Below are 22,437 nucleotides of genomic sequence, written 5' to 3'. Positions count from 1 at the left end.
GGTAGTGGGTTGAGGTCGGCCATCCAATGATCAGATTTAAGGATGTCCACCTTTACAAGTCAGATGTAGTCCATCCCAATGTGTAGAGTATGTTTTTGTTGGTTAAACAAAACCTGGTTCAGGGTGTTAGGTGTATATAGATTTTTAGTATGGTGGCAGTTGCGGGAAAGAACGGTAGCAATGGCTGTCTTGATGTAGCTCTTGAGGTGCTTACCCTGCCAATGTACGGGTTAGGCTGATTCTACCCTACTGGGGTCAGCGGCACCACCGGCCAGCTGACCTTCTTGTATGTTATTGGGAGGGTAGTTTGGATTACTGAAGTTGTTGGCGATAGGTTGGCAGTTATCCCTGATCTAGGCATTGAGTTGATGGGTTTGCAGTTGTCTCCGATCTAGGCATTGAAATGATGGTGATTGGCTCACAGTTGGCCCCCAGCTTGGTATTGATGATTGATGTCGTGGGCTGGCAGTTTGATTGAGCAGATAGAATGCATGATGTTCTTTCCTCTCCACCATACATTTCCCTATTTTTTTTAATAATAAATAAAACTGACCCATTTCCCCCCAATACATCTCGGAGTCATTATTTTACATGTTTATTATTTTACTTGTGTATGAATGTGGGCTGACAACAGCCGAAAGAGAGTTTAATATAATAATTTTATCAATAGCCTCTTGTCACGGACTTGGAAGAGGTTTCCCCAGTTACTGGGGTGAAAGCTGGGGTCCCGGGTTGGGGAAAGAACCGGAGGCGTGGGGCCTGTATATAAGACTTCCTCATCCACAAATATCAGACGTTGGCGAGACCAGTACAAAGGTGCGGAGTCTAACCAGCCGGGAGGTGTTCACCAGTGACCGCACCAATCGGGATATGGGTTTAGCTGCACCCAACTGGCAGGTCGCGGTCCTTTGCACTGGTGTCAGATACCGTGGGAATGGAGTACAATATACGATGGCCCGAGGAGATATACTTCAAATAGAAGTATGGCATAGGAGGAGGACTGGAGACCTGGGATGCCGGAATGCCAATGGAAATCCTCGAGGGCGATTCTCCCAGAATGAGAGAGCGAGTCCTGGATGCTAACTTGCATCAAATGTAGCACTAGGAAGTGAGGGTTGCCAAAGAGGGGTCCTGGACGCAACCTTACGTCATGGGAAGCTGTGGGGTAAGTGTTCACAGGCTAGATAATAGGACGCACAATAGCGCTGTAGATTGGCACTTGGGGCACACAGGCTGGGTGTGTTGGACGCACTGCTGCACTGTAGTTGGTACTCGATGCACACAGGTCAGGTGTAAGTGCACTGTTGCAGAGTGAGGTGTTACTGCGTCGGGCACACAGGTTAGAAGATAAGAACACTGCTGCACTGTAGTTGGTACTCGATGCACACAGGTCAGATCTTAAGAACACTGTTGCAGAGAGAGTTTGGTATGGACTTGCACACAGGCTAGATGTAGATCACACTGTTGCAGAAAAGGTCAGTACTTAGTCACCAGTAACTTGAGGGAATCTGGAACGGAATAGTAGCAAAACACACAGGTAGCGATAACGTTGCACAGGCAACTTTCTGTGATCCGGAGTCTGGCTTTATCCCCTGCAGTAGCAGATCATTGGTGTACAGCGTCAGCTGACCAGCACCATGCTACCATTGGGTATGGAGTCGTCAGGTGATGCAAATTGTCATGGCTGCATCCATGACGGCCACTGCAAAAACCAGGCACAGAGCAAACCAAGGCAGTACACATGGCACTAAGCAGAATACTCAGCGCGTTACCCTCCGCCGTACCTGAGACGTCTGACCACATGGGAGATCAGGGGAAGCCGGCGCAGAGGTGAGCAATGGCCGGTCCTAGGCCGCAACCTGACACCTCTACTGCTTATAGAGCTCCAAAATATTAATAATAATGGAACCTGACACTGATCATTCTCAATTTGTAATAATAATAATATAGCATTAGCCACTGAGAGTTCCTGCTCCTCCTCTCCCCTGATATATGGCCATTACTGGTGGTCACTGATTAGGTAAATATCACACCACGTCAGGTCCATAGCACCCACAGGCACGGTAAGAATGCCAAACCCTGTGTGTCCATGGCCTGAGGATAAAGGTAATATACCATATAAGATCAGGCCTGTCATAAAAAAAATGTTAATCAAGTATTTTTGTTGGGGAAAAAAAAAGCGAAACAAGCAAAAAAAAACCTACAACAGCTATGAGCATAAAATCACATTAAATTATTAGAGTGACAAATGTACATTCACAGGTAACAACACAGGTGTATATTCAGAGCAACAAAGTTTAACAAGGAGGAAGAGTATAATCTAACACCGGGCACCAATTAGTAGTCACCATCAAACAGCAACAATAACATAGGAGAAGATGGGGTGCGGACTGGCAGAGCACGGGCATAAAAAGACCCTCCAATCATCAAGCATGACCGTCGGAAGGAGTGAGAAGAGGAAAACAGGATTCCTGCCGGAGAGTGCAGACTCTATCAACTTTAGGGAGAACATTTGTTTTTTAAACATAAAACATTCACGAGTAACTGTTGCATTGACTGGAGCCAACCAGGAGGAAACGGAGGGAGGATCGGGAACCATCCATGTTCAAGCAATACACACCTGGGCTAATGTTAATTCACATATAATCAGGGTTATTTTTCTGAAAAACTGGGTTCAGGAACTATGGGTGGAGCTATAGAAAAACAATTTTATATATATATATATATATATATATATGTATATATATACATATATATATAGTATGTAGAAAAGAAGGCACTCAAAAGGGCCTTTAGAATAATTCTTAATCTTATGGAAAACACATTTTGGCCCAGGACAATACATTATAGTTAATGAGAGGTTCTGGCTTGTTCCTGCTGATAAATAGCACTGCATATAATCCATACTTGCCTACTTTGGAAAACTACTTTCAGGGAGGTTGCAAATAGTAGTAGAATGCGCCTCCAAAGGATGTGTCTATCTCCACCTATGGGTGTATCTTTTGCCACTCAGGGGTGTGTCCTGCAGTGGACATTGAAAACTATAGTACTATGAGCAGAGGATGTTAGTGTATGGGTAGTAACTAAGGACATATAAAAACATTGAATTTTTACATCAGGAATATTAAAGTCGTAAGCACAACTCAATACCTCAATTGATATCAAATCATACCCCAGATTTGACAGACTCCCTCAATTATGTTCATACCCCAGACCTGACAAGCCTCCACCTCAATTATGATAATACCCCACACTTGACAAACCCCCTCCCTCAATTGGAAACATAACCCAGTCCTGACAATCCTCCTCAGTGTACTCTATTATCAGTCTCAAACCTGACAACTTCCTCAACTAAAAGCATATCCCAGAAGTGCCCCCCCAGACATAACAATCCCTTGCCTGCCACTCCTCCCCTTTCACCCTCAATTAAATGCTTGTTTCAAGTGCTTAAAATCTGATTAAAATCAATTTTAAATGAGACATCAGATCTATGGGGTGGCCCAATACTCCCCATCCTCCTGCTACTGTAGTCCGACTACTCCCTCCTGTCTCTGTGACTCTGGATCTCTCCCAGCCTGCTCTCTACTTACTGTTATCTTTGGGGCTTGTTCCAGCTGCCGGGGAGGAGAGGACGCTATTGCCGCTGACAGTCCCTGCCATCACACAGATTCGGAGGACAGTGGCGGTAAGACAGGAACAGTGCAAGGCGGCCACCACTACTTACAACCCCACTTATTAACCACTTGCTTGGCACGGTCGTATCAGATATGACCACACCAGGCTGGGCTTTCCCTGACATGGTCGTATCTGATAAAGAAATGCCCACTAGGCGGCTGTGGGAAGCTAATCTTCCCGCAGCCGCCTACATCAGAGGAACCTTCTGGTCCCTCTGCAAGCATGGCTGCCTCTCCAGCATTTCCTGATCACTGGTGGCCACAGTGATCGGGCACCGTCGGCAACCCCCTCCCGGCGCACTGCCATTGAAGCAGCAGCCACGGCTCATGTAGCCGCAGCTGTTGCTGTGACCCAATACTGTGGCCAGCAGTGATCAGGCAGCCGGCCCCAGCAGCTGTGGCTCTGGTAGCCGCCACTGCTGCTCTGTATCCGGGCCGCCAGCGGGACACGCTCCCGCTGTGGCTCCGGAACTACAATGTACAGGAAGCAGCAGTAGCGACTCTGGCTGCTGCTTCTTCTATATACCCACTGCCCAGACAGCCCAGCACACTCCCTCCTCAGCCTCAGCTCCTCCACCATGATGCCCGTTTTGATAAGGGCCACAATAGTTTTTATATATATATATATATATATATGTGTGTGTATGTATGTGTATATATATATATATATATGTGTATATATATATATCGCAGAGCCTCTGATTAAGGATGGCAACCGACCATCGATGGTTTGCAAACCATCGATGGTCTGACTGAAAACAAGTGGTTTGCCAATGCTGGTGGCCATCAATGTTGCACCATCAATGGCAACCCTCAATCGATGTTTAGGAAACATCAGTTGTGATCTACACAGATCTCGACCAATTGCTAAACAATTCATGGCATCTAACGGTGGTTGAACAATCGATGGTACAGCTGTCAATGGCCATTACTACAGTATAACATAAAAATTGCTATTTTTATGGTATACTGTGTTTTGTTTTGTTTTTTAAATTAAAATAAAATAGTGATGGATAAGTTTAAAATTATTTTCTTGACCTAATTCAACCATAAAAGAAACCAACAATTCTGGAGCGGTTTTTGGAAAAAGAATTAGTTAAGTGGTTAAGCAAGCGACGTAACGTCACATGTGACATCCTCGCACACGGCACCCGCCCCCATCACAGTCAACTTTGCGCATGCGCAGTGCATGGTTCGACGGGGCAGTGGGGAAGACCGGGGGATACATTCTGGGGTAGCGGGAGCTCCCAGCTTATAGCGGGAGGCCCCGCGGAATGCGGGTGGGTAGGCAAGTATGATATAATCATAAAGAGGCAATGAGGGAATCCTCCAGGTTGAAACCAAAGAGGCAAATGTGAGGGCCAGTAAAGGAACCCGACACCCGTATTCCGTATACAAGCAACTACCCTAGACTAGAAGGACAATACCAGATCAGATGCCAAAAGCCAGCAGAGGGGGTGGCATACTTAAGGCAAGAGTCCAAACTCTGAAGATAACCCACCACCTGAGATTGTTCAGTCTCAATTTGTAATAATAATAATAATAATACAGCATTAACCACTGAGAGTTCCTGTTCCTCCTCTATATGGCATAGATGCCGACAGTGGGCTGCACTCATTGTCAAGAACAAGGTGAATATCCCACCACCACAGGTCCATAGGACAGGCAGGGTAAGAATGTTCATGGCCTGAGGATAAAGGTAATATACCCAGGGCCGGTGCTAGGCTGTTCAGCGCCCCCCTGCAAATTATAAATTTGCACCCTCCCTCGCACCTTTCTATAAAGGGACACCACAAAAATGGACGTGGTCTCACAAGAAAGGGGCATGGTTACGCAATAGTACCCCCAATTGAAATTACGCCAGACAGTAGCACAATCTTGTTCACATAGTGCCCCGATTCACATAACAACACATAGTAGTTCACGACGCAGTGGTGCCCCTTATACACAATGCCCACAGTAGTGCACCTTATAAACATAATGCCCACAGTACTGCCCCTTATACAGATAATGCCTACAGTAGTAGTGCCACTTATACAAAGCCCACAGCAATAGTGCCCCATACACATTATGCACACAGTAATAGTGCCCTTTCACAATGCGAACAGTAGTGGTGCCCCTTATGCAGTGCCCACTGTAGTACTGCCCCTTATACAATGCTGACAGTAGTGCCCCCTAACAATGCCAACAGTAGTGGAGTCCCTTATGTTGTGCCCACAGTAGTAGTGCCCCTTATACAATACACACATAGTACATGAGGGAGTAGATCAGAGTTCTGGCAGCATCCTGTGACAGGAATGGGTGTATTTTGCCAATAAATCAGCTTGAATATAAAGTGTAGCATTAATAATACTACCAATATCAGACTAATGGTAACAAGAGGATTGCTTACACAAGAAATGTAATGCAGCTCACAATGTTCATGTCATATTCAGTGTCTCTGGCAGCACCGCAGGACAGCACTCTGTGCAAGCACGCTTTACTGCATCAGCTTTTTCCCTGATTGGTGGATAGCACCAGCCATCCACCAATCAGTGTTAGATAACTCTCATAACTGTGATTGGTGGATGGCCAGCACCACCCACACTTCTAGCATCCGTCACTGCAGTGAACAACAGTGCACAGGAGGCCGATAGAGCTAGCGGTGGCTGCGGCCCCAAATGCCTAATAGTATACCAGCCTGGGAGGCAGATGGCACCCTGCTCCCTGGCCCAGACCGCCTCTGACAGCAGGTCAGGCGCAGCGTAGGGTGGTGGTGCGTGAGAAAGGAGGGGACCAGAGACCCAGCCAGGAGGGGAACGGCAGGAGTGGGACTGTATGAAGTGCCGCTCAGACTCTGCAGTGCTTCTCCGTAGCAGGCTGCCGCTGACTATCATACAGTGTAACAGGCACAGAGGCATCCTGCAGCAGCAACATCAACTCAGCAGAATCTGCAGGGAGAGCGCCTCTCCAGCCTGGTGCCTCCCTGCAGTGCAGGATCTGCTGAGTGGGTTGTGCTGGCCCTGAATATACCAAAAAGACCAGGCCTGTGATAATTTACCCATATGGCTGTGTTTTGGGCACTGGCTTGGCCCACACTGCACATGTGACCACAGGCAGGGCCGGATTGAGAGCTACATAGGCCTGGAGCTAAAAATGACCAAGGGCCTATAATCAAACGAGAGGAGGTGTGGCCAGTGCCATGTGTGTGTGTACACCCCCCTATACTCTCAGTCCCAATAACTCCCTAAATATGTAAAAGAAAAAAAATGCTTAATTTTGTGAGGTAAATAGAAATACAATTTTTATACTTATGATTTATCGCCGACTGTGTGGAGAGGAGATGGCCAGTTAACATCATGTTGTCTTGACAATGGGCCTATTTTTATGTGAACGCCTGGAGCTGTAGCTCCATCCACCCATTGTTAATCTGGCCCTGACCACAGGTCTTTGTTTAAGCAGCTCATTAGGTCTCAGGCCCTGAGTAGGAGATGTATGAAACCTTCTAAAGAGGACAAGTGGCGGTGTTGCCCATAGCAACCTATCCGCTAATAGCTGTCATTTATCTAGTACAGTCTATTAAATATTAGCTATAATCTAATTGGTTGAATGGGCAACACCTCCACAATCTCTGCCTAAGTGAATTATGTCAGTGGTGCATAGATTAATGTAGGGAAAATGGGGACAGGGGATCTCAGTAGGAGCTGTCATATAAGCAGCTAGTTCAATGGAGGTGTCAACTCCTATCAGTACATTATGGAAAAAAACAAACAAATACATGATGAACAGTGCTATAATATCTAAATTATGATACGTAATGGTTACAACATTGGTAGCATGTGAATCATTGGTATTCATACCTAGGGATATAAGTACCCATAAATAACAAGATATTCATGCAAAGGATATATATAACATTTGAGGAATGAGGACTCTATATGGCTTGATTAAAAGAAAGATCAATTTATTTCTATAAAGGAATATTCAGTAATATGCAAAGTAGATAGAAATTCACTTATGATATGATGTAAGCATCCAAACATAAAAGGCGAGCGCAGCGAGAGTCTCATGGGACAGTCTCAATCCAATTGGCAAATGTCATGGACCCCATTTGCGATCCCAGCACTGCGACCGAGGTTGCAGTCTGGGATCACCATCACGACCATCGGTCCAGATGGTGGACGGCGCCGGGCCGCCTCAGCTTGTGATGCAAGTAGACTGCCTCCACAGACGCAGTCACTGGCCTTGCCACTCCCGGAAAACGGGGCCGACATGCCCCCGTTTTCAGGAACGCCGGCCGTCCCCACGCCACCCCTTAAATTCCAATGCCTGTCAATCAGGCAGAGGCATAGGAGGGTCTGCATGCAATCACGCAGGACCCGTTTCTGCACATTCGCAGAACAGGTCCTGCACACGTCCAGATAACCGATAATCGGGTATCGGAGTTCAGCATTGCACGCTGTATTTGTATATACCAGTGACTGTCAACCTTTCAACCTGCAGCACACCTAACAAGATTTTAAAATGACCAAGGCACACCGTCAGTCATCCTCGGGAAAAACACACAGACGTTAGCAGGGGCTGGCGGGCAACTTTTAGCCTGCGGGGCAAATGCAATCAACTGTCCCCGGCTTTTCTACCAGCACATGGCAACAGCAAAATGGACATGGCAAAAAAAACTGCAGGCATGGTTCATCTAATTGGGATGCGGTGTAAATGTGTAATGAAATATATGAAAAATCATTATGTCTAAGAACTATTAATCAAATACATCACCAACCAGCCCTTGTCTGGCAAACAGAGACTATACTAATGACTGATATAAAATATAGGAAGCAACATACAATAATAACTTCAAAGCACCTCCCTTCATTGTCCACCTCACAGTACTCCCCACCCCCCTTTAATAACTACCTCACAACCCCTCTCCCCTCTTCAGTAACTACCTCACAGCATCCTCCTGGGTTAAAGTGTGACCAGCTGGCTGGGACTCAGATCAGTAGAATAGTCTGTTTACAGGCTACCTGGGACCTGTTGTTCCACAATCCTTTCAGCTAAGGGTTTCTCCACTCTCTCTGCAACAACAACAATGATTGGCCTGCACAGGGTCTCCTCCACTCTGGAGCACTCCTCACTTCTGCACTGTCTGTCTCTCTACTCCCCTTGGCACCTCTTCCCTAACTAGGGATGGCCAACAACCACCGATGAGTACAAACCATTGATGGTTAGTCACCGCTGATCCATTATTTTGCCATCGATGGCGGAGCAAATAGGGTAGCCATTTTCTGTTAGCACTTGCTGCTCTCTAAGCATGGCCATCGGTGAGTTAACCATCAATGGTACCATCGGTGGTTTGTAACCATCAGCATAAAACCATTGATGGTTCCTATGGTCAGCCCTGCTGTATTGGGCAGAGGGGGAATCAGATTTGGGGACAGGGCTTAACAGGCCGTACCAGGGGCGGAGCATGCTCCGTATCCTGAAACCAGAGAAGGCCAAAGGCACCATCATGGGGCTATGTGCCATCGGTTCATTGGATTTCTGCCAATGAGGACAAAACCATTGGTTTATAATCAGCGCTGGTCGATGGCCATTCCTAGATCTCTTTAGCTAATAAATAGCGGCTGGAGAGCAGAAACATCCTCTGTCTGTCTCCTGCAGCAAGGCAGCTCTGGAATACGAAAATTGTACAGACCCGGGGGCAGTTGACACAATGGCCCTCATTCAGAGCCGTACGCTCTGAATGAGGGCCGGCCTCCATGAAAATGGAGCGTCCTTCTGGACGCTCGTATAGCTGTGGGTCACCACTTGCAGGCTATACGAGCGTGCATTTTGATGGCCGCGATGGTCGAGACCATCGCGACCATCGAAATTGCGAGCCGGAGCCTGCGGTTGAGGTTTTCAACCGCAAGCTCCGGAGTGATTTTGGCTCTATCAGAGCCAAAATCACTCCCACTGACATCACTAGTGATGTCAGTGGGCCGGCTTTTGACGGGAGGCGTTCCCGTGGGAACGCCCCCGTCAGGGAGGCACGCCTACCGTGCAACATTGACAGCACGCCCCCTTTGATCGGACACAACGAGCGAAGGACTTTCCTTCGCTCGTCGCGTCTGGCGCATGCGCACGACGGAGCTCCCTCCATCGTGCGCATGCTCACTCCAGAACATCGACCCACTTGCGAGCGGACAGCCGCTCGCGAGTGGGTCTGAATCAGGCCCAATGTCCCTAATACCTAATTATGCCACATGTCAGTGCCTCAATGCCTAGTTATAAAACACATCAGTGCCCCCAATAATATGTCACAGTGTCTCCAATTCATTAAGAATACAATAACACATGTAAATGCTTTTACATCAGACCAGGTTGATGCAGAGTCAGTCAGAGCTTAACCCCTTTAGCACTCATTAACTTCCCCACCCAGCAACCATACCCTTCAAGAATCTACCCACCCAGCAACCATACCCTTCAAGAATCTGTTAACCAAACTCCGCCATTACAGTTCACGTTTTAAGAATATCCTCCGGCTGGCGCCTCTGGCGAGTGCCATCCTGGCCAATAGGAAAATACATCCATGATTATCACATTCACTCACCCTAACAGCAGTGATACATAAATCACCACACACACTTCCCCCACACACAATTACACATACCACACAAACCTCCCCCATACACACCTCCATTACACCTCCCCAAAAACACACCACCATTCTATATACCACACGTCACCATTATTACACATACCACACACACACATACGCCTCCCGCATTACACACCTTCATTACACATACTACACATACCACCATTACATATACCACACACACACATACACCTCCTGCATACACACCTTCATTAAACATACCACACACACATACATCACCATTACATATACCACACACACACCACCATTACATATACCACACACACCACCATTACATATACCACACACACCACCATTACATATACCACACACCCACCCACGACCATTACATATACCACACACACACCACCATTACATATACCACACACACACCACCATTACATATACCACACACACACCACCATTACATATACCACACACACACCACCATTACATATACCACACACACCATCATTACATATACCACACACACAGCTCCCCCCACACACACCATTACATATACCACACACACCACCATTACATATACCACCCACCCACCACCATTACATATACCACACACACACAGCTCCCTCCACACACACCATTACATATACCACACACACCACCATTACATATACCACACACACCACCATTACATATACCACACACACACCCTCCACCATTACATATACCACACACACACCCTCCACCATTACATATACCACACACACAGCTCCTTCCACACACACCACAATTACATATACCACACACACACACCACAATTACATATACCACACACACACAAGACACCACCATTACATATACCACACACACACAGCTCCACACACACCATTACATATACCACACACACCACCATTACATATACCACACGCACACCACCATTACATATACCACACACACACCCTCCACCATTACATATACCACACACACACATATACACCACAATTACATATACCACACACACACCACCATTACATATACCACACACACACACACCACCATTACATATACCACACACACAGCTCCCCCCACACACACCATTACAAATACCACACACACCACCATTACATACACCACACACATACACCACCATAACATATACCACACACACCACCATAACATATACCACACACACACACAACACAATTACATATAATACACACCACCATTACATATACCACACACACAGATCCCCCCACACACACCGCCATTACATATACACACCACCATCATTACATATACCACACACATACACCACCATAACATATACCAAACACATCACCACCATTACATATACCACACACATCACCAACATTACATATACCACACACACACAACACCATTACATATACCACACACCACCATTACATATACCACACACACTGCACCATTACATACACCACCATTACATATAATACACACCACCATTACATATACCACACACACAGCTCCCCCCACACACACCACACATACACCGCCATTACATATACCACACACCACCATTACATATACCACACACATACCAACATTACACATACCACACACATACATACACCACCAATACATATACCACAAACACCACCATTACATATACCACACACACCACCATTACATTACATATACCACACACACACCACACATACATACACCACCATTACATATACCACACACATCACCATTACATATACCACACACACACCACCATTACATATCCCACACACCACACATATATACACCACCATTACATATACTACACACACACACACCACCATTACATATACCACACACACAGCTCCCCCCCACACACACCACACATACATACATTACATAACCACACACACACACAGCTCCCCCCACACATACATACACCACCATTACATATACCACACACACACATACACCACAATTACCTATACCACACACACCACCATCATTACATATACCACACACACATACACCACCATTACATATACCACACACACCACCATTACATATACCACACACACATGCACCACCATTACATATACCACACACACACCACCATTACATATACCACACACACACACACACACCACCATTACATATACCACACACATCACCACCATTACATATACCACACACACCACCATTACATATACCACACACACACCATCACATATACCACACACATCACGACCATTACATATACCACATACACCACCATTACATATACCACACACACACACATACACCACCATTACATATACCACACACACATGCACCACCATTACATATACCACACACACCACCATTACATATACCACACACACACATGCACCACCATTACATATACCACACACACACCACCATTACATATACCACACACACACATGCACCACCATTACATATACCACACACACACATGCACCACCATTACATATACCACACACACACATGCACCACCATTACATATACCACACACACACATGCACCACCATTACATATACCACACACACACATGCACTACCATTACATATACCACACACACCTCCCCCCATACACACACGGCTCCCCCCACACACACACATCAATAATTATCCTCATCTATTAGCCATAAGGAAATAAATGACCAGGCTCCATCCAGCAGCAGCTCCGCCTCCTCCTGTAGTCTGAGGGGAGGAGGAGGTGGAGCTTGTGACTGACAGGCTGAGGATTCTGAGTAACGGAGAGGACTGGGGGAGGGGGAAGGGGCTTGGCCACCATACTGTGTGTCTGCACGGATCTAACCCAGAGGTTCCCAAACGCCGCCATTACAGGGAAGGTTGAAAGGATATCCATGCTTGAGTTCAGGTGGGTAAATCAAATTGACTGAGGTGCTAATTAAGTCCAATGTGACAAAGGGAATGGGGAAAAGGGAGGCGACAGGCTGCACAGAAGCTGGTAGTAAATCAGTAGAGAAATATACTATAAATCCTCAATATCATGTATATGTGTGGATAGACTGTCATATACAGTATAGCTATAATTAGCTTCTACAGAGAGGTGCTGTCAGGAGTATATACAAACAGGAAGAAGCACCAAAACAAAGTACTCCTTTATGGGTGCACACTCTACAATAGCTACAGACTGAAAATATATAACATGTAATCATTCATAATAATTATCAATCTGCCACTGTGACCATTTCATTATATGAGGAACAGCAGCCTGAGAAACTAAATGGAGACAATTCTCCAATGTAAGTAACTATATGCTGACACTACTTGTGCCCATATAAAGCTGCTGATTAGCTACAAACTAATGGTGAAAGTACAAATGAAAATAATTTGTACTGACAAACGTAGGCGTAGACATATAATGATAATCGTACATACATATATATTGGCCCTATTAGCTCCTACTGTATATAGAGTTGTTAATTGACCAATGAGTGACGGTAAAATAAAACACAATAGGAATAGAATGTACTTTAGGACGTCTAATGCTGGGTACACACTACCCGATGTGTGTTCCCAGCGCCGGCACGATCTGATACATTGCGCCATCCGTACATATTGCACAATGTGGGGGACGACAACGATGTGTAGTTCCATACTGCATTTAGAAGCATGGCGTCATTTATCTCATCGTCCCCTCTGCTGTGCTGCACATCAGGTGAGAAGATGCGATGAATGACACACGGGAGCGTGCAAAAGTGCGTTCACACTAGATGATGTCATTCCAATTCGTCTCAAAGCGGCAAATCATCCGATTTATCATCTAGTGTGTACCCATCCTAAGGAAATTGTGTATGTGTATCCAAAATACAGTGATAAAAAAGTGACAATTGTGGTGAAATATGTGAAAACATAAAACGCTTACAAAAATAAACACATTTATATTCAAAACAACAGCACCGCAAGCCTCTAATTCCTATAATATTAGGATAATTACCAATATAATGCATATAACACTCACTGGGTTTTCAAGGATGATCTCTATTACAGTACTGATATAGCTGAATAACAATTTTCAACAATGATATCCATCATGGAGGTAAATAGAGGGAAATCTGAACTTGCGTGCTAACATGAGCTGTGATCTACTTTCCTCTGTTGTGCTATACAGCATAGAACGGGATGAGAGTCACAGCTACACTGGCACAGTAGGAATCAGATAAAGTGCAGCATCTGCTGTCAGAATGAGCCCCGTGCTTCACCCCGATGCATGTAGCAGCGAATGGTTATTTAGAATAAGTCCCGTGAGCCCTGAAGGACTCAATGAACAAATACAATATAATGCTTTATTGGATGGATGAGGACTTATTTCATATACTAACACACTAAGGGCCGTATTCAATTGCAGGCGAAAAGTTTTCGCCGATGACAATATCACCTGTCGGGAACTTTCCGCAGTATTCAATTTCAAAGACTGCGCCTTGTAACCAGCGGAAAAGATTCGCCTCTGAATGGAGGCGAAAAAAGTGCAGAATTGGGGGTTTGGGATGCAAATTTGCGGGAACACACCTGCCGCCTTGGGACAGTCCCCCAAAGGTAAACTGCGTCAAAAATACTTAAAAGAATACTTTAGATCACCCCAAAGAAGTACTTTAGTTTTTGGGGGCGAAGAAAAAACAAAGTTGGGGAACAAACTTAAAAACTAGCAAAATAAACTCCAGGGGTCCCCCAAGTCTGCCCCGGGTGTTTTTTTCATTGCAGGTGTTTGCTGATGGTGCATTTTTTTTAAAACCTCACTTTAGCGATTTTAAACCATGCTTGCACCCATTTTCATGTACCCCAAATTTGTTGGGACTATTTATTTTGGAAAAAAAAAAACCCTGCTAAATGCCATTCTTCACCACTTAAGCAAAGACGCTAATAGCAAGCAATTGAGAGAACTAAAGTACCCAGAATAGCTTTAATAGGGGTACTAGGACTCACCTATATTGAGCCCCTATGTTAGTGCAGCTTTTCGGGGGGTACAGAGTGGTTTCCCCATTTCTTACAGTACTTTTCACCAGGCCCGAATTCACCGGGTGCCGTTTTCTCTGATTTCTAATTGAATACGGCGAAAAGCGGAGACGCGCCCAATACTTTTCCGCATGGAAAACCAGCGATGACGGTGAAAAGCCCGGCATGCGAAAAGTTTTCGACATTTCGCACCAAATTGAATACGGCCCTAATTTGCTTTAAACCGTGACTTAAGTTGGAAACTTCCTCGTTATCTTTTTAATAGTAACATTGAATCTTTAGCTTATTCACAATAATCAATCCCCTTTTATACACTACACACAGCACCTTTTTTATATAGATTTTATTATAATTACTTCACCTGTGCACTTTTTATCATTACTACACTGCGCTTATGCACCATTTTTACCACTACACTTCTCTGGATAATATGGAATTTGGCATATATTAGTCACAAATGACATATTTATCAAAAATGATTTGTGGAATATCCCTGAAGACACCAGGTTAAGCTTCCATGGGATGTATGGAGGGGGCACCGCAGCATGAACTGTTGGATAGTGTGCTGGTATGCCTGGTGGGAAGCCCAGGAGCGGAGCATTTTGACCCTGGTGGAATGGGTCATGTTGGGGTGTGTGATAAATGTTTCTGCACCGTCATTCGCTCCTGTCATAGGTGCAGGGACCACTATGTGGACTTCACCTCATTCTAGTCAACAATTAATGCTCAAATCCAGAGGAATTACCATGTTACAAGCAAATAAAATCTAGTTGGCTGAAAAACTAATAAATAAATATCCAGCCTTTAATACTCTGTGGCACCTGTGAGTAAACTCCATGCACTGCACCTGCAGTAACGCAAGCTACAGCCCCTCATTGTGATGTCACAGTGCCCAGACCAGCTGTATCAGGCAGCAGCAGGATCTGGGCTTTGTGGGGATGATGGCGTTGGTGTTGATACCGTGTTTCTGGTTCTTCTGGACTTTGAGCGGTCTCATTATGTCTTATTATGTGACCATAATATATGGTCATTCTGAATCTTGGATGATGTATATCAGGTAAGGGAAATAATATATAGATATCACACTAGCATACACATTCGTGGCTTGGGGGGCATTGGGTCTCTGGAATGACAGACTGAAAGTTAGGAAAATGGTTTTAGAGGAGATGAAAGAGTATTTCCAACTATACAATATTACATCCCAATTACTTGTTGTTTTCCCTCACAGTGAAACTGGATCTCTTTATCCGGAGTGTATCCTGTTTGCAGTGGTCTTCTGTGGTTTTGCTATGTTTGGTAAGTGGATTGCTACTGTATCACAGCGCCAACCCCTCTCTCCTCTTAGTACATGCCAGCTGTTTGCCTGGTGGGCAGTGCAGGTGTAGTCTCTCACTAGTGAGTAAGTTTGGGTCACCCTGACGTCAGCCACCTGGCACTAGCTCAGTCTCTCCCACCTCAGGCTTCTGTGGGGGGGTATCAGTATATAAGTGTCCCGTCACATGCAGGATATATAACAACATTCATATAGTGCAGATAGAACAGGTGTAGCCGTGTAGCAGTGCTGTCATGTTTCTAGTGCTGAGATAAAAGGGTAAATCTCCCTGAGCTGCACTTTCTCACCATCATCCATCCTCACACTCCAGCACAGGTCACTGAGCTACATAGGGCAGTGGTGTTACTTGACACAAGAGCTTATATTCTTGCATAGTGGCACCATCACTTCTCTGCCCCTGCACAGTTGCAGCCATCTCAGATGACCTAGTTACACTGGAGCACCGGGTCACATCCTTCCATCCCCAGTGACACTATGTACACTGACAAGTGTCATCTCATACTGTACATCATGGGAGGCTCTCACAGTGACCACTACGCCACTCAGACAGGAGAGTTCTGTAGCCTCCTGCCCTGTCCATACTCACCTGTCACAAGAGCTGACAATCACCTATGCTGCAGGGGGTGTTACACCTTCACCATTAGCATAATGCATAGTAACTGGAAGGACATTAAGGGATTCATTCCATGGGGCCGCCCAGGCACAACCATTACACAACATGAATAGGTTTCATTATTGAACACATTTGTATAAACATGTACCAGAAATAATACCTTCTCATCCTTTATTACTATAATTGAATACACCACTAATTTAGACTATTTTTAATCAACAAATTTGACATTTTTAAACTTGCTGCCCGAGGCCCAGAACGGCCCAGCGTCAGTGATCCTGGAATTCACATTACCCATCAGTTTCCAATAAAATACAATGTAACATCATTTATATACTGTCACAATGGGAATAGCTGCCCAATTCCCTCTAGATCACTGGTAAGCAACTGGTGTCTGCCCAGTGGCTGTGGGATACCGTATGGGTAAGCGTATGATGGATATGTAGATGAGGATGGTGAGAGGGGGCAGGGGACAAGTAAGGTACACCTGCACAAATACATAAGCACTGCAGGACATTCTCTGCTGCTCATAGAGAAGCCTTTCTATCTATGTCTCAGTGACACAGCAGCCCTTCCCCATGTTACATCCTCCTGTAATGTCACATCAGGGAGCCAGGACCAGGCATCTTGTGCACCTTTATTGCCCATCACTGGATGATATCATTAATCACTTTGTATATAAAGAACATATGTAATAGCTATGGGCTGATCATGTGTATTTTCTATTCCAGGAGCGTGTACAGCCTACATCACGTACAGGTTCATACACCTGAGGACGGCTGGCAGTGACACACACCAGCCGCTCTTGCAGAAAGTGCTGCTCGGTGTTGGATGGGTCTCATGCATTGGGACAGTAGTAGTAGCGATATTTCAGGTTGGTTACAAGTGCTCCAATGTTTTATATCACAAATGGCAGATTCCTAGCAGATCCCTTCTAGGCTCAGGGCTCTATGCACTGTGATGGGGAACCTGGTGCTTGGTGGAAAGGAGGGAGTGACCCATATATGCCGCATGGTAATGACTCGTCTCAGTGTAACGTGTGCGTGTTCTAGCTCCTCACTGACTCCTCTTCCTACATCCCCCCTCCCACAGCAGATGGCCGTGCACAGCGACCGAGAGGAGGCAAATATGGAAGGAGGAGGGTAAATGTGCCCAGTGGTGACACCACCAGCAGTGTTGGGGTCCCTGCTGGGAGGCATCACAATGCCATAATTGCTAGTAATGTGCATGTTTTTGTAACTCTTTTTCTGTGTACGTTCAGAGTGCAAATGCGCCCAACTCTAATTGAGCCCCACAGAGTTGTATTCTGATATCTTCATGTCACACACATGTACATGCCAGTTACACTATAGCAGTATTGGTGCAATCCCAATGTTTTATTCCTTGTAAGAGCTGTAACAGGAAAATAGAATGTTGGTACTTACCTATAAATCCCTTCCTCCGATTCCATAGGGGACACTGGAGTTACACAGGGCGCATCTTCTACTGTAGCAGCTTCAGTTGGAAGATTAAGATGCAGAGAGTGAGGTCTCGGACCTCCTACGGCAAAGAGTCGGTACTCTGCCTGCCTTAAAGTGCTGGTGTCTCCTACAAGTAAAAGGGAGAATTATAAGGAAAACCCACCTTAAGATGCCAACATCAACATGACGGGACCCTGTGATGTACTGGTAGATAGGTTCTAAAGGTTTCTGTGTCAAGAGTTTCTGCCTTGGAAAGGTTGGAACAAACAACTTACCTTCGACCGACTAGGAGTCGCCTGGTCATCTCGAACGCTGCAGAAACCAGCAGGCAGAGTACCGACGTTTTGCCGTAGGAGGTAAAAGACCCCACTCTCTGCATTTTGGTCTTTCAACTGAAGCTGCTACAGTAGAAGATGCGCCCGGTGTAACTCCAGTGTCCCCTGGTGGATGAAGAAGAAATGGCAATAACCCATGCAGTCATAGACACAGTAATAGCATCACTCATATACGCCCGGTGTAACTCCAGTGTCCCCTGGTGGATGAAGAAGAAATGGCAATAACCCATGCAGTCATAGACACACTAATAGCATCACCCATATACGCCCGGTGTAACTCCAGTGTCCCCTGGTGGATGAAGAAGAAATGGCAATAACCCATGCAGTCATAGACACACTAATAGCATCACCCATATACGCCCGGTGTAACTCCAGTGTCCCCTGGTGGATGAAGAAGAAATGGCAATAACCCATGCAGTCATAGACACAGTAATAGCATCACTCAGCCATACACACACCATATATACGCCCTGTGGAAAACCACTCAGCCAGCAGTTATGTGCTTCTGTATGGCCACACATCTGCTGAGCTCACCGTAAGGGGCAAACTAAAAGATTATACTATTTGTTTATTTTAGTATTAGAGGCACTTGTGCATTACAATCAGCTATCTGACGGGCATCATGGATGATGTATGGTTAGTATTACTGCCTCACAGCACTGAGGTCGTGGGTTCGATTCCCAGCATGGCTCTAGCTGTTTGGAGTTTATATATTCTCCCTGTCGTGGGTTTCGATCCCCACCATGAAACGTGTTTATGTGGGTTCCCTCCTGGTGCTCCGGTTTCCTCCCACAATCCAAAAAATATACTGGTAGGTTAATTGGCCTTGAACAAAAAAACTGTAAGCTCCACTGGGGCAGGGACTGATGTGAATGGACAAAATATTCTCTGTAAAGCGCTGCGGAATTTGAGTGCGCTATATAAATAACTGGTAATAAAATAAGAAATTAGGAAAGGATAATTCTTAACTACAAATGCAGAACGTTGCATTATATTCTTACATGTATATGTTTATGTTGCAGGTGTCAACCCATCCATATATCCACAGGGCTGGAGCATTTGTGGCATTCGGATTCAGTGCCATATATAGCATTGCCCAGGCTGTAAAGCTATACAGGACATCTTTCAGCAGCCGCCGTGTATGCCACATAAGAATGGCATTATCTGTGCTGATGGCTACAGCTCTTATTATCTGTATCCTTTTCATATGATCAACAAAGTAACAAGCTGAGATTTGAGTTCTTTATATAAGATTTTATTAGACCTCCCCGCCTGACAAATGTAATAGCTGGCAGTACAGTCCTCTCCTCTCCTCTCCTGATAGGTGTAATATCAGACAGTAATAGTCCTCTCCTCTCCTGATAGGTATAATATCAGCCAGTAATAGTCATCTCCTCTCCCTTTCTAAAAGGTGTAATATCAGATAGTAATAGTCATCTCCCCTCCTGATAGGTGTAATATCAGATAGTAATAGTCATCTCCTCTCCCCTTCTAAGAGGTATAATATCAGATAGTAATAGTCATCTCCCCTCCCCTCCTGATAGGTGTAATATCAGATAGTAATAGTCATCTCCTCTCCCCTCCTGATAGGTGTAATATCAGATAGTAATAGTCATCTCCTCTCCCCTCCTGATAGGTGTAATATCAGATAGTAATAGTCATCTCCTCTCCCCTCCTGATAGGTGTAATATCAGATAGTAATAGTCATCTCCTCTCCCCTCCTGATAGGTGTAATATCAGATAGTAATAGTCATCTCCTCTCCCCTCCTGATAGGTGTAATATCAGATAGTAATAGTCATCTCCTCTCCCCTCCTGATAGGTGTAATATCAGATAGAAATAGTCATCTCCTCTCCCCTCCTGATAGGTGTAATATCAGATAGAAATAGTCATCTCCTCTCCCCTTCTAAGAGGTATAATATCAGATAGTAATAGTCATCTCCTCTCCCCTCCTGATAGGTGTAATATCAGATAGTAATAGTCATCTCCTCTCCCCTCCTGATAGGTGTAATATCAGATAGTAATAGTCATCTCCTCTCCCCTTCTAAGAGGTGTAAAATCAGATAGTAAAATATTGTTCTCCCTCACTTTTTATGCCAAAACAATCATATAAATTTGATTGATCTGTGTATGGTGGAATTGTGATGTTATTGCTCTGAGAATACAACAAAATGTGCCTGTGTGTCTAGTTTAGTGGTAATCTTTTAATTACTAGGTCAGTCTTAACATTCTGGTATTTACAGGTATAATAATGTTATTTCCCTTTACACAAACACCTTTCAGTTTTCGCATGTAAGATCCCACTTTTTTTTGGCTTGATTGCTGGAGAACGTGCAGCTCAGGTATGTTTAGGATATGACACTGTGTCTGTGTGTGTGTGTGTATATATATATATATATATATATAAACACAGGGGGTAGAAATGAGTATTCAGACAGGCAAGTAATCAGTAAAGTAGTGTCTGTTAATGGCAGCTGACACTGCACTTTAGCCTACATGAGCTTAGGCCTGGACACACAAAGACACATAACACAAATAAAGTAAATGTCCCAGCACTCTGTGGGGGAGATGTAAGAAGCGCCGAAGCAGTATCATATACGTGCGCTGATACCGCTTCTCCCCGATGTATGGCGGTCTGGCGGTAAATGACAGGGGCGTTAGCCCTTTCCCTGGTACTAGAACATTCAATCCTACTACCTGGCTGCTATACAGCATCAGGGCAAAGAGCATCAGGCTTGTCTTCCTCTGCTGCTCAGTGATGAGTTGCAGCTGGGTTTGTGCAACTATGAAAATATGGAGTTCCACACCTCCCTTGCTGCAAACTGGACAGGGTTCATTCTAGACTCCCTTGGAGGAATGTGGGCAATCTAGGTGAGAGACAACCCCTCTCACCACGATTTATATTATAATATATATTTATATATAACGGGGCGGCATTTCCAGGTCTTCAATAAGCCTTTGTATTAAATATATATGTGCAAAATAGGTAACAGGCATTTCAAGACCACATGTGACTTTCATCACGGTGCCCAAAAAGACCCATGTGGTCTTGAAATGTCAGTTAGCTGTTTTGCACATGTATAATTAATACAAAAGGTTATTAAAGACCGTGGAGTGCCGCCTCGTTCATGCTTGCGCAAAACACCTAGTAAATTGTCCATAACTTAGGAAGGCAACCTGGAAAGATGTACTTAAGTATCTGAGTGCCCTACCACGTTATATATATATATATATATATATATATATATACACACACACACAGACATATCATGTGAGTGGATTAATTAGTGCTTCCATAGTATGTGCTGTAATCTCATAATGTACAATGACAGTCACATGGTGTCTTCTCTGCTCTTTGTTGCTAGATCTGTGACAGGACGGCAGTAATAACTGAATGGCTGGCACTGGTCGCATATATGATGAATGTGCTCACTTGTTTTACAGATTTCCAGGTT

The 22,437-nt window shown here is 44.9% G+C and overlaps 1 protein-coding gene across 2 annotated transcripts in view; it reads left to right on the top strand.

Moving 5' to 3' along the window:
• The window catches only part of LOC148502596 (DNA damage-regulated autophagy modulator protein 1-like), a 622,814-nt gene that overhangs the window by 598,184 nt on the left and 2,193 nt on the right, over positions 1 to 22,437 (top strand). For both annotated transcript variants that reach the window (XM_088449676.1, XM_088449677.1), the window contains 5 exons: positions 16,471 to 16,538; positions 17,920 to 18,062; positions 20,006 to 20,177; positions 21,266 to 21,324; positions 22,348 to 22,434. In XM_088449676.1, coding sequence (XP_088305802.1) covers positions 16,471 to 16,538; positions 17,920 to 18,062; positions 20,006 to 20,177; positions 21,266 to 21,324; positions 22,348 to 22,434 — 529 coding nt within the window. The remainder of the gene's footprint in view (positions 1 to 16,470; positions 16,539 to 17,919; positions 18,063 to 20,005; positions 20,178 to 21,265; positions 21,325 to 22,347; positions 22,435 to 22,437) is intronic.

This window comes from Taudactylus pleione, unplaced genomic scaffold, assembly GCF_031769625.1.
Source record: "Taudactylus pleione unplaced genomic scaffold, aTauple2 ptg000490l, whole genome shotgun sequence".
NCBI classification, from domain to species: domain Eukaryota; kingdom Metazoa; phylum Chordata; class Amphibia; order Anura; family Myobatrachidae; genus Taudactylus; species Taudactylus pleione.
Note: the sequence above shows the minus strand (reverse complement) of the source record. Positions and strands in the feature narration are given on the sequence as shown.